This window comes from Pristis pectinata, chromosome 40, assembly GCF_009764475.1.
Source record: "Pristis pectinata isolate sPriPec2 chromosome 40, sPriPec2.1.pri, whole genome shotgun sequence".
Lineage (NCBI taxonomy): Eukaryota > Metazoa > Chordata > Chondrichthyes > Rhinopristiformes > Pristidae > Pristis > Pristis pectinata.
This window is the reverse complement of record NC_067443.1, coordinates 3,371,694-3,383,710: the sequence shown is the minus strand read 5'-3', so window position 1 is coordinate 3,383,710 and position 12,017 is coordinate 3,371,694. Positions and strand designations below refer to the sequence as shown.

Sequence of the window (12,017 nt, the reverse complement as noted above, 5' to 3'; positions counted from 1 at the left end):
ACACACACACACACACACACACACTCACACACAGTGCTGCAGTTCCTTGGGCAACATGGTCTCAGTTTCCAAACATAAACCTCTCACTGCACTGTGTGTCTCACCATCATCTCACTGAGTTATTTTGACTCTTCTACACCCCTCCCATTTCCCTCCTGTGCTTGAAGCCATAAGTACAACGAGCCTTCAATTCATTTGGTCAAAGTTCAAGTAACAATCTTTGGAATCAATGAAAAGCTAAAGGAGATTGTTTATCTTTTAAAAAAAATACAATTCTGTCCAGCAAAGCACCAAATAATTATTTATGAGGATATTTGAGATCCCAGCTCAAAAGTAGAAATAACAAGCAAATAGCCAGAAAAAAGCCATTCGTTCCTTCTCTGAACTACGTGACGTGGTTACATACAACTAGTAGCATGGGTCAGACACAGTGAAGCCCCCTCTACACCATCCTATCACACACTCCCGGGGTCAGACACAGTGAAGCCTCCTCTACACCGTCCCATCACACACTCCCGGGGTCAGACACAGTGAAGCCCCCTCTACACCGTCCCATCACACACTCCCGGGGTCAGACACAGTGAAGCCTCCTCTACACTGTCCCATCACACACTCCCGGGGTCAGACACGGAGTGAAGCTCCCTCTATACCGTCCCATCACACACTCCCGGGGTCAGACACAGGGTGAAGCTCCCTCTACGCCATCCCATCACACACTCCCGGGGTCAGACACAGGGTGAAGCTCCCTCCGCACCGTCCCATCGCACACTCCCGGGGCCAGACACAGAGTGAATTTCCCTCTTCACTGCCCCTGACCTGGGAATATGTGATGGAAAATTGCGGAGGAGGCTCTTTATTCTGTATCTAACCTAGGAGTGTGTGGTGGGACAAAGCTCTCTCTGAATACTCTCACCAGGGGAAGATGGCGAGGGAGGCTGGGGAATCAAGTACTTGGGGATCCGAGCCCATGAAGCAAAAGCCTTTGCGCCTTCGAGCCAGGACAGCAGTGACTCCAGGTGACTGAAACTAAACCCGTGTCATGATGTGTAAAATCAGCAGAGAAGCTCTGAGACAAACTGATGGAACAAGGGACCCTGTTGATTTTGACTCTTATGCATCTATAGATCTTCAAGGCAAATGGCTGCCAATAAGCAGCATCAGTGGAGACTCTGGGTAAACACAGGCAGATGGAAGTGAAGTCATGGCCAGGAGGTGACCCAGAGGAGTGTGTGGCTGGGACGAGTGATTGATATCAGGTCTACTCAGACCCTCTAACTATGGGAAGGTGCCGCAGCTGAGTATTACAGAGAAATGGACGGATGTGTGCAATTACAAATTTTAAATATTTCATCTATTTATATAAATATACGATAGAAATAGATTTCATACATCATATATAAAATGATCTCTAATAAGTCCAATGGGGTATTCAGGGAAACTTTCCCCAGAGAGAAGGGGAGGATGTGCAAGTCATTCCCACAGAATGGATCAGATGGGAAGATGACTCTGTGTGCGATGAAGGGCTTGTTTCAGTCCAGTCTGTCACTCTGTGAGCGCCCGGATTTCTGTGGCGGTGGCTCCCAATCAGATGACACTGGAGGCCGAGATGGATGGATCTGAGACCGTTCAGGGAAATGAGGTCATGGGTCAGCTGAGTGACCGGGAGGGTGGACTTTTCGCCTGCCCAAATCAGGACCACCCCGGGATGGGGGTGGGGTGGGGGGAGGGTTCAGAGTTGAGCTGTGGAGTGGACTGTTAAAAGTCAAGTAGCCCCTTCATTAAATCAAGCCAGTGTGCAATGTGGACTCTACAAATGTTTGCAACTTGCTTACGTTTCAACTCACCGCTGAGGTCAGTAAAACGCAACGCGGAGGATCCAGCTGTCAAGCCTCGTCATCCGAGCCTTTCAGGGCCGTGTCTTCTCGCCAGAGGTGAGATGGGCGTCCAGTCAGAGGAGATTCATCGGGCACCTCGCTCTTGAGGAAGGATACTTAAGCCCTTGTTTCGGAGAGCTTTTGGTCTTGCTTTCCTTAATGCGGCGGAGGTTAAAGGGAAATTAACAGGGCGTTCGAATTGCAAAACAAAGTTGGAGAAACTGTTTCATTACAGGGATCAGGGAGTATCCGTGGAGAGAGAGAAACAGAACTATGGCTCCAGGTCGTCAGATCCAGGGAGGACACGAAAGGGACTGGTGCAGGGTCTCGATCCCAACACGTCGACCCTGTTCTTCCAGGCCATGTTTTCTTTACCGTCTGTGTGTGGGGCAGTACAAGTCACCAAGACAGAATCGCTCAGTTCACCCCAGGGGACGGGGATTTGGGAGGGAAGAGCCGAGGTCTCCGACCTGAAGCGTTGGCTCTGGTGCTCTCTCCGCACGGGCTGCTGAGCGTTTCCAGCGTTCGGTCTCCGTTAGAGGAACCCAGGTTGGCAGGGTTGGAAGAAGAAACAAAAGCAAGGAATAACTTTATGACTGATCTTAAGGATGGAGGGAGAAGGGACTGACTTTGGAGGGCTTTTTCAACCACCAAGCAGCCTTTCTCTGTGCTGTGATTAATATTGCACTGTCCCAATTCTATTGGCCTACTGGTCAGTGCCAAAGTGCAAGGTGACAGTTCTTTGTCGAGCGGGGATCCTCCTTTAGAAGCGATCGACAGTCTCAGTTTTAAGCCGGCATCACAGTGGTCGGTAAACAGTCCGTCTGGCTGCAAGGGGAGCAACGTTCGGGAGGGGTCCACCTGTGTGTGACCAGCTTCGATTTAGAAGACAGGAAAGTGCTCATGGGTCAAGGCCGCTGGCCTCGGGAGAGGGGTGGGTGGGGGGTGGGAGGTGGGGGGGTGCGAGGGGAGGGAATGGAGAGAGAGCAGGTGATTAAAAAGAGGCAGCAGGGCACAACAAACAAACAGACAAACTTAAAATGGTACATATATACAAGAGTCCGACACCTCTGACTTTGAATAAAAGATTCCATTCCTGATCAGAATTTAAATAGGTTGGTGTTAATGTGTGCTGACATGCACACTTGCGCGCACGCACACACACACATGCACAGGGCTGCAAAATTTATATTTTTAATATATTTATATATATAATTTAGATATATATTAATCCTTCAAACCTATGTCTACTTTAGTCACCATTTGGTAGGGTGACATACTCATGGATTCATATGTGCTATATCAATGATTAATTACATCATTACTAAATTTGCTTTGCAATCTATTGCAGAGGGCAGGGTGCACTTGATCCTTGGGAGTGCGAGGAAAAGGAACAGCAGATCATCCGGCGATTTGAACTGTGGCGGCAATGAGCAACCTTGCTCCCTCGGTAGCCCCTGCGTTACGGAGATGGCAGGTGCTGGAAATCTTGGGGGAGCGAGACACAAAACGCTGGGGGAACTCGGCGGGTCAGGCAGCATCCGTGGACATGTCCCTGGATGCGCCCCCAATGAGACGTCGACTGTCCATTTCCCGCTAATAGATGCTGCCTGATTCCTCCAGCTTTACTTAACTCTACGCACTAGATCAAGACAAGAGGGGGAAGTTGGGAGGGGGGTGGTTTATATCCCTATGGCCGCCGGTTGAACCAGTGGGGTGGGTGCCTGTGACTAAAAGCATTGGAAAATCCTGCCTGCTACAGCCCTTGGGCTTTTAATTTTTTTGGAGAGGTGTTTGGTGCAGCGAGCAGCTTGCATTCTGCAACCTTGCATTCTGCATTTTTGCATTTTGCATTTTTGCATCTTACAACCTTGCATCCTGCAACCTTGCATCCTGTATTTTTGCATCTTGCAACCTTGCATCCTTGCAACCTGCTTATAAAAATATATCTTTTGATCTGTAAGATTATGAAGAATCCACTGCCACTCCATCCACTGGCTCCTGATCCCATGTGGTGCTCATGTGACCCCATTCGGGGAGACTGTCGGGGTCAAAGCTCCTGTCCATCAGCAGGGTCTCCCTGCCGACCTCGTACTCGTCCGGGAAGCCGCCGTCCAGCCCCTGCAGCGGCCTCCTGATGGCGTACTCGTCCGGGAAGCCGCCATTGAGCGCGGGGCTCTCCTCGGTCTCCTCCTCGGCGGCCCCCTTGCGCCTCCGGGTGCGCACCTCCAGGCAGTTCTGGCCCTTGAGGTGCCGCTGCAGGTGGTCGAGGCGGACGAAGGCCTTGCGGCACTGGCTGCACTCAAAGGGCCGGTCGCCGGTGTGCAGCCGCGCGTGGTTCTTCAGGTCGTAGCTGTGCAGGAAGCGGGCATCACAGCAGTTGCAGCTGTAGGGCCGCTCCCCCGTGTGCTTCCTCATGTGGATCTTCAGCTTGTCGTTCCTGTGGGGCGAGGGGGGGGGGGGAGGAAGGGGATGGGGAGGGGGGGGTGGGGAGAGGAAGAGACGAAGAGATGGGAGATGGGGAGGGAGGGGAGAGGGGTAGGAGGGAGGGGGAGGGGGGAAGAAAAGGAGGGAAGAAGGGGAGGGGCAAAGAGGGGGTGGGGAGGGGGGAGGGCAGGGGAGGGGAAGGGGCAGGGTTGAGGGGAGGGGAGGGGGAGGGGAGCAGGGAATGGAGTGGGGTGGGGAGGAGGTGGGAAGAGGGGAGGGGGAGGAGGGGAGGGGTGAAGGTGGGATGGGGCAGGGAGGGGTAAGGAGGGTAGGGTAGTGAGGGAGGGAGGGAAGGAGTGGGGGAGAGAGGGAGGAAGAGGGGTCAGAGCAGGAAGAGCATGACAAACCTCCCCCCAACCCTGGCCCTCCCCCTAACCCCCCTCTCAGAATCAACCCCTCCCTCAACCCTGCTCCCCGTCGCACAGAGAGATGCAGCACGGAAACAGGACCTTCAGCCCATTGAGTCCATGCTGACCACCACCCACCCATTTATACCGATCCCATTTTATTCTCCCCACATTTTCCCCTTCACTGCCCCCGGCACCTTTCCCCCTCACATTAAACCTGCGCCCTCTAGCTAGTGTAGTGTAGTGGTCAGTGTAACGCTTTACAGCACCAGCGACCCGGGTTCAATTCCAGCTGCTGTCTGTAAGGAGTTTGTACGTTCTCCCCGTGTCTGCGTGGGTTTCGTCCCGCATTCCAAAAGACGTACGGGTTAGGAAGTTGTGGGTGTGCTATGTTGGCGTCAGAAGCGTGGCGACACTTGCGGGCTGCCCCCAGAAAACTCTACGCAATGAGATGCATTTCACTGTGTGTTTTGATGTACAGTGGCATGCAAAAGTTTGGGTACCCCGGTCAAAATTTCTGTTACTGTGAATAGTTAAGTGAGTAGAAGATGAACTGACCTCCAAAAGTCATAAAGTTAAAGATGAAACATTCTTTTCAACATTTTAAGCAAGATTAGTGTATTATTTTTGTTCTGTACAATTTAGAGTGAAAATAAGGAAAGGAACACCATGCAAAAGTTTGGGCACCCCAAGAGATTTGAGCTCTCAGATAACTTTTACCAAGGTCTCAGACCTTCATTAGCTTGTTGGGGCTATGGCTTGTTCACAGTCATCGTTAGGAAAGGCCAGATGATGCAAATTTCAAACCTTTATAAATACCCTGACTCCTCAAATCTTGTCCCAACAATCAGCAGCCAAGGGCTCCTCTAAGCAGCTGCCTAGCACTCTGAAAATTATAATAAATGATGCCCACAAAGCAGGAGAAGGCTATAAGAAGATAGCAAAGCGTTTTCAGGTAGCCGTTTCCTCAGTTCGTAATGTAACTAAGAAATGGCAGTTAACAAGAACGGTGGAGGTCAAGTTGAGGTCTGGAAGACAAAGAAAACTTTCCGAGAGAACTGCTCGTAAGATTGCTAGGAAGGCAAATCAAAACCCCTGTTTGACTGCGAAGGACCTTCAGGAAGATTTAGCAGACTCTGGAGTAGTGGTGCACTGTTCTACTGTGCAGCAACACCTGCACAAATATGACCTTCATGGAAGAGTCATCAGAAGAAAGCCTTTCCTGCGTGCTCACCACAAAATTCAGCGTCATAAGTTTGCAAAGGAACATCTAAACACGCCTGATGCATTTTGGAAACAAGTCATGTGGACACGAGGTTAAAATAGAACTTTTTGGCCGCAATAAGCAAAGGTATGTTTGGAGAAAAAAGGGTGCAGAATTTCATGAAAAGAACACCTCCCCAACTGTTAAGCATGGATGTGGATCGATCATGCTTTGGGCTTGTGTTGCAGCCAGTGGCACGGGGAACATTTCACTGGTAGAGGGAAGAATGAATTCAATTAAATACCAGCAAATTCTGGAAGCAAACATCACACCGTCTGTAAAATAGCTGAAGATGAAAAGAGGATGGCTTCTACAACAGGATAACGATCCGAAACACACCTCAAAATCCACAATGGACTACCTCGAGAGGCACAAGCTGAAGGTTTTGCCATGGCCCTCACAGTCCCCCGACCTAAACATCATCGAAAATCTGTGGATAGACCTCAAAAAAGCAGTGCACGCAAGAAGGCCCAAGAATCTCACAGAACTAGAAGCTTTTTGCAAGGAAGGATGGGTGAAAATCCCCCAAACAAGAATTGAAAGACTCTTGGCTGGCTACAGAAAGCATTTACAAGCTGTGATACTTGCCAAAGGGGGTGTTACTAAGTACTGACCATGCAGGGTGCCCAAACTTTTGCTTCGGGCTCTTTTCCTTTCTTGTTATTTTGAAACTGTTAAAGGTGGAAATAAAAAAGTAATCTTGCTTAAAATATTAAAGAAATGTGTCATCTTTAACTTTATGCCTTTTGGAAATCAGGTCAACTTTTACTCGCTTAGCTATTCACAGTAACAGAAATTTTGACCGGGGTGCCCAAACTTTTGCATGCCACTGTACATGTGACTAATAAAGAGATCTTATCTTATCGATTCCCTTCCCTGGGAAAAACAGTGCTCCCCAATTCAATTGGTTGATTATTCAGTGACCTGTTCCAGTTTGATCTCTCGATCCACCTGGCCTTAAGAACTACATCTAACTCCTTGAATACGTTTAATGATTTGGCTTCCACTGCTCTCTGGTAATTCTGCAGGTTTACCACTCTCTCTGAGGAGAAAGTTCTCTTCTAAATAGCTTACCCCTTAGACGGTGGGCCCTGGCGCTGGACTCCATGGCCATTGGGAGCATCCTTCCTGCATCTAACCTATCCAGTCCTGTCAGAAATTTTTGTACGCTTGTAGGAGACCTCCCCCACTCACAGCACAGAAACAGGCCCTTCAGCCCATCTCATCCGTGCCGACCAAGGTGCCCATCTGACCTAGCCCCATTTGCCTGCCCTTGGCCCATATCCCTCCAAACCTTCCCTATCCATGTAAGTATATTTTGAAATATTGGGCAGGTAGGGAGAGGGTTTTTAGTCCCCGAGTGATCCAGCATGGAAACAGGCCCTTCAGCCCATCGAATCTGTGTTGACCATCAATCACTCATTTCCTCGAAACATTTTTTTAAAAATTATTAATAACGTTAAACTCATTAATTAAAAATACTGATGACCTGATAAGTGGTGAGCCATAGTAGTGCCTTTGCAACAAGTGAGGACAGGGACTGTCCAGGGAATAAACAGCAACTTGCTTTTAAGCAGGACCTTCAACTTAAAGTGGCCCAAAGAGCACAGGACAAAGTATGAATCAAACAGGAGAAAAGGCAGCGACTGAGCATTAAGCACCTCATTGATCCCCCAGTGAGTGCGGATGATGTTGGACTCCAACAATAAAACTGGGGAGAGAACTGTTTTTTCAGTGCAAAGGATACTCTTGCAAGTTTCTGCAGATGTACGGCGGAGAGCATCCTGACTGGTTGTATCACTGCCTGGTACGGAGGCTCCGATGCACAGGATCGCAAGAGGCTGCAGAGGGTTGTAGACTCAGCCAGCTCCATCACGGGCACAACCCTCCCCGCCATCGAGGACATCTTCAAGAGGCGGTGCCTCAAGAAGGTGGCATCCATCACTAAGGACTCTCACCACCCGGGCCGTGCCCTCTTCTTGTTACTACCATTGGGGAGGAGGTACAGGAGCCTGAAGACCCACACTCAATGATTCAGGAACAGCTTCTTCCCTTCCGCCATCAGATTCCTGAACGGTCCATGAACACTGCCTCATTATTCCTTTTATTGTTTGCAATATTTATTAATTTTTGTAATTTATAGTAATTTTACGTCTTGCACTGTACTGTTGCTGTAAAACAAATTTCATGACATAAGTCAGTGATGATAAACCTGATTCTGATGCACTATTAGCAGGTTTATAGACTGTGGGAAATTAATGGGCCTAGGTCCCTTGAGGGTGCACAGCTTTTAGCATTAGTCTGGTCTATGTGTGACATAGTGGTGTAGTGGATGGAGCTGCTATTCACAGGGCCAGAGACCTAGGGGGGAGCGGGGGGGGTGATGGGATGGGGTGTGTGTGTGTGTGTGTGTGTGTGTGTGTGTGTGTGTGTGTGTGTGTGTGTGTGTGTGTGTGTGTGTGTGTGTGTGTGCGCGCGTGCGCGCACGCGAGAGAGTGTGTAAAGTGTGAGAGAGTGTGTGTAGTGTATAGTGTGTCAGAGAGTGTGTGTAGTGTGTAGACAGTGTGAGAGAGTGTGTGGTGTGTTAAAGAGAGAGTGTATGTGTGTGTGTAGTGTCGAGAGTGTGTGTGTGAGAGAGAGAGAGTGTGTGTGAGTGTGTGTCGTGTGTGTAGTGTATGTGTGTGCTCCTGAAAACTGTGTGGGTTTCCCCTGGGTGATCCGGTTCCCTCCCATGTCTAAATGACGTGCGGGGTCGGTGGGTCAATTGGCCGCTGTGAATTGCCCCCCACCTGGTGTATGGGTGAGGGGTAGAATCTGGGGGGAGTTGATGGGAAAATGTGGGAAGAATAAATTGGGGATCGGTGTAAATGGGTGGTTGGTGGTCAGCATAGACTCGATGGGCCGAAGGGCCTGTTTCCCTGCTGTTTGACTCCATGGGAGATACTTCTTCTCACAGAGGGTGTTGAGCCTGTGCATTTCTCTCTCAGAGAGCAGATGAAGCCAAATCAATGAAAAGGATTTTAATCCGAGAGTTAGAGGGATCAAGGGATTTGGGGGGTGGGGGGAGTCGGAACAGGTTAGTGAATGGTCAGCCACCATTGCAGTGAATGATAGAACAGGTTTGAAGGGCTGAATGGCCTGCTGGTACTTCCGATGTTTCTAATGTCTGGGCCCAGTGCCGAAGCTGGGGGGCCAGATGCGAAGTGCATCCTGCCCCCTTCTGCTGGGCTTGGTGACAAAACACCTCAAGACTGGGAAGGGTTAGTTCACCTCTCATCTGTCCCCCACCATGTCCTGCGCTGCTTCATCACCTCGATCGCAAAGCTGGCTTCAATGTGCCGAGTGATTACTCAGGGAGCAGGCAACAACGGCAACTGCTCTGCCAGAGACCGCCAGAAGTAAGAGGATTGAGAGGAATAGACAGAGTGGACAGCCAGCGCCACTTTCCCAGGGCACCAATGCTCAATACAAAGGGCATAGCTTTAAAGTAATGGGTGGGAAGTTCAAGGGAGATATCAGAGGGAGGTTTTTCACCCAGAGAGTGGTTGGGGCGCGGAATGCACTGCCTGGGGCGGTGGTGGAGGCAGGTACATTGGTCAAATTCAAGAGATTGCTAGATGAGCATATGGAGGAATTTAAAATAGAGGGATATGTGGGAGGAAGGGGTTAGATAGGCGAGGTTTAAAGGTTGGCACAACATTGTGGGCCGAAGGGCCCATATTGTGCTGTACTGTTTTATGATTCTATGAAACTGCAGAGAGTTGTGGACACAGCTCAGCACGTCACGGAAACCAGCCTCCCCTCCGTGGGCTCCGTCTACACTTCCCGCTGCCTCAGGAGAGCAGCCGACACAATCAAAGACTGGGTGATGGGCATGAACTTGGGCCAAAGAACCTGATTCTGTGCTGTGTTGTTCCATGACCCCTCCCACCCCGGGACATTCTCTCTTCTCCCCCCTCCCATTGTGCAGAACATACAAAAGACTGAGAGCACATACCACCAGGCTCAAGGACGGCTTCTATCCCGTTGTTATCAGACTATTGAACGGTCCCCTAGTACGATAAGATGGACTCTTGACCTCACAATCTACCTCGTTGTGGCCCTTGCACCTTATTGTCTGCCTGCACTGCACTTTCTCTGTAGCTGGGACACTTTATTCTGCATTCTGTTATTGTTTCTGTACTACCTTGATGCACTGATGCAATGAATTGATCTGCATCGGATGGCACGCAGGACAAAGCTTTTCACCGTACCTCGGTGCACGCAACAACGGTAAAACGAAACGTCCCGGAGGGCTCCGTACCTGGTGAAGCGCACACCGCACACCTCGCAGGCGAAGGGCTTCTCGCCCGTGTGGGTGCGCATGTGCCGTGGGAGCTTGCCCGCCCCGTGGATCACCTTGTGGCAGATGGGGCACTCCTGGGGCATCTGCGACTTCCGCCGGCGCACTAGCTTGTCCGGCGAGCCCAGGGCGCCGCCCAGCAGCCCATTGCTGAGGGAGGCCAGGTACGTGGCGGAGTCCAGCTCCGTCCCCTCCCCGCCCATGGGCATCCCCGGCGGGGAAGGGGGCGGGAGGAAGCCGGCCACCTCGCCCCCGCCCTCGAAGTCCTCACCGCCCTCTTCCTCCTCTTCCTCCAGTGGTCCCGGCGGGTAGTGATCCTCCAGCTGAGCCGGCGAGGGCGGACGCTCCTCCAGCCCGTCGGTCACCAGGACGTCGTTCATCGAGGCGCGGAGGGGCTGGACGATGCGGTAGAGGCAGCCCCGGTTGCCGAGCGAGATCCGGGGTGGCTTCTTCTTGGGCCTCTTGCGTGGCCGGACCTTCGGCAGCTCCTCGACGAGGCCGACGGGGCTACTGGGCTGGGGCTCAGCATAGCCCCCGGCCAGGTAGTCCTCTGCCCCCTCGGCGGCTGCCAGCTCTGGCTGCTCCTCCTCCCCGCCGCCGCTGCTGCGCAGGATGTCGGCGCAGGCATCCGTGACGCACTGGATCTCCAGCAGGCGGGCCGCCTGCAGCACCTCTCTCATGTTGGAGCTGCTGATGGTGAGGGTGGCGGTGTAGGCAAACTCCAGCAGGGCCGCCAGCACCTCAGGCTTGACGAAGTCGAGCTCGCACACGTTGCGCTGGCCGCTGAACGGCTTGGAGGTGAAGAGCTTCTTGAAGTACTGGCTGCAGGCGGCCAGGACCGCCCGGTGTGTGCGGTACTCCAGCCCCTGCGTCACGATGGTGACGTCGCACAGCACGCCCCTGTGCCTTTGCTCATTGAGGCTGCTGAGGAGCTCACTGCTGTGCTCCGGGAACGGGATTCCGATCAGCTCATCTTCACTGGCTCCCATCTTGCCCTGTGGGGAAAGAGATGGGTAAATTGGTTTATTATGGTCACACTTGCCTCTTACATAGTCCATACAGATCAACCTGTTACATCAGTGCGTCGAGGTGGTACGAGGGAAAACATGAACAGAATGCAGAATATAGTGTTACAGTGACAGAGAAAGTGCAGTGCAGGCAGACAATAAGGTGCAAGGGCCACGATGAGGTAGATTGTGAGGTCAAGAATCCATCTTATCGTTCAATAGTCTTATAACAGTGGGACAGAAGCTGTCCTTGAGCCTGTTGGTACGTGCTTTCAGGCTTTTGTATCTTCCGCCTGATGGGAGGGGGGAGAAGAGAGAATGTCCAGGGTGGGAGGGGGTCTTTGATTATGTCGGCTGCTTTCCCGAGGCAGCGGGAAGTGTAGACATAGTCCACGGAGGGGAGGCTAGCTTCCGTGATGTGTTGGGCTGTGTCCACAACTCTCTGCGGTTTCTTGCTGTCCCCGGGCAGAGCAGTTGCCGTCCCGAGCCGTGATGCATCCGGATAGGATGCTTTCTGTGGTGCATCGGTAAAAATTGGTGAGGGTCCAAGGGGACATGCTGAATACCTTTAGCCTCCTGAGGGCGGAGAGGTGACACAGGCTGAATACACCGCGGGCACGTGGATTTTTGATTCATGAATTCATGCCTCTTTGCCTGGGAGATTCATAAGACCCCTGCCCTTGCCCCAAGCTCTCC

The 12,017-nt window shown here is 51.6% G+C and overlaps 1 protein-coding gene across 9 annotated transcripts in view; it reads right to left on the bottom strand.

Moving 5' to 3' along the window:
* Positions 1 to 12,017, bottom strand: part of LOC127587505 (zinc finger and BTB domain-containing protein 7B-like) — a 444,483-nt gene that overhangs the window by 259,032 nt on the left and 173,434 nt on the right. For 8 of the 9 annotated variants that reach the window (XM_052045888.1, XM_052045887.1, XM_052045886.1 and 5 more), the window contains 2 exons: positions 10,276 to 11,309; positions 7 to 4,314 (listed from right to left, as the gene is read on the bottom strand). In XM_052045888.1, the coding sequence (XP_051901848.1) occupies positions 3,840 to 4,314; positions 10,276 to 11,303 (1,503 nt within the window). In that variant the 5' untranslated portion in view covers positions 11,304 to 11,309 and the 3' untranslated portion in view covers positions 7 to 3,839. The remainder of the gene's footprint in view (positions 1 to 6; positions 4,315 to 10,275; positions 11,310 to 12,017) is intronic. The other variant, XM_052045892.1, reaches the window with a different exon arrangement.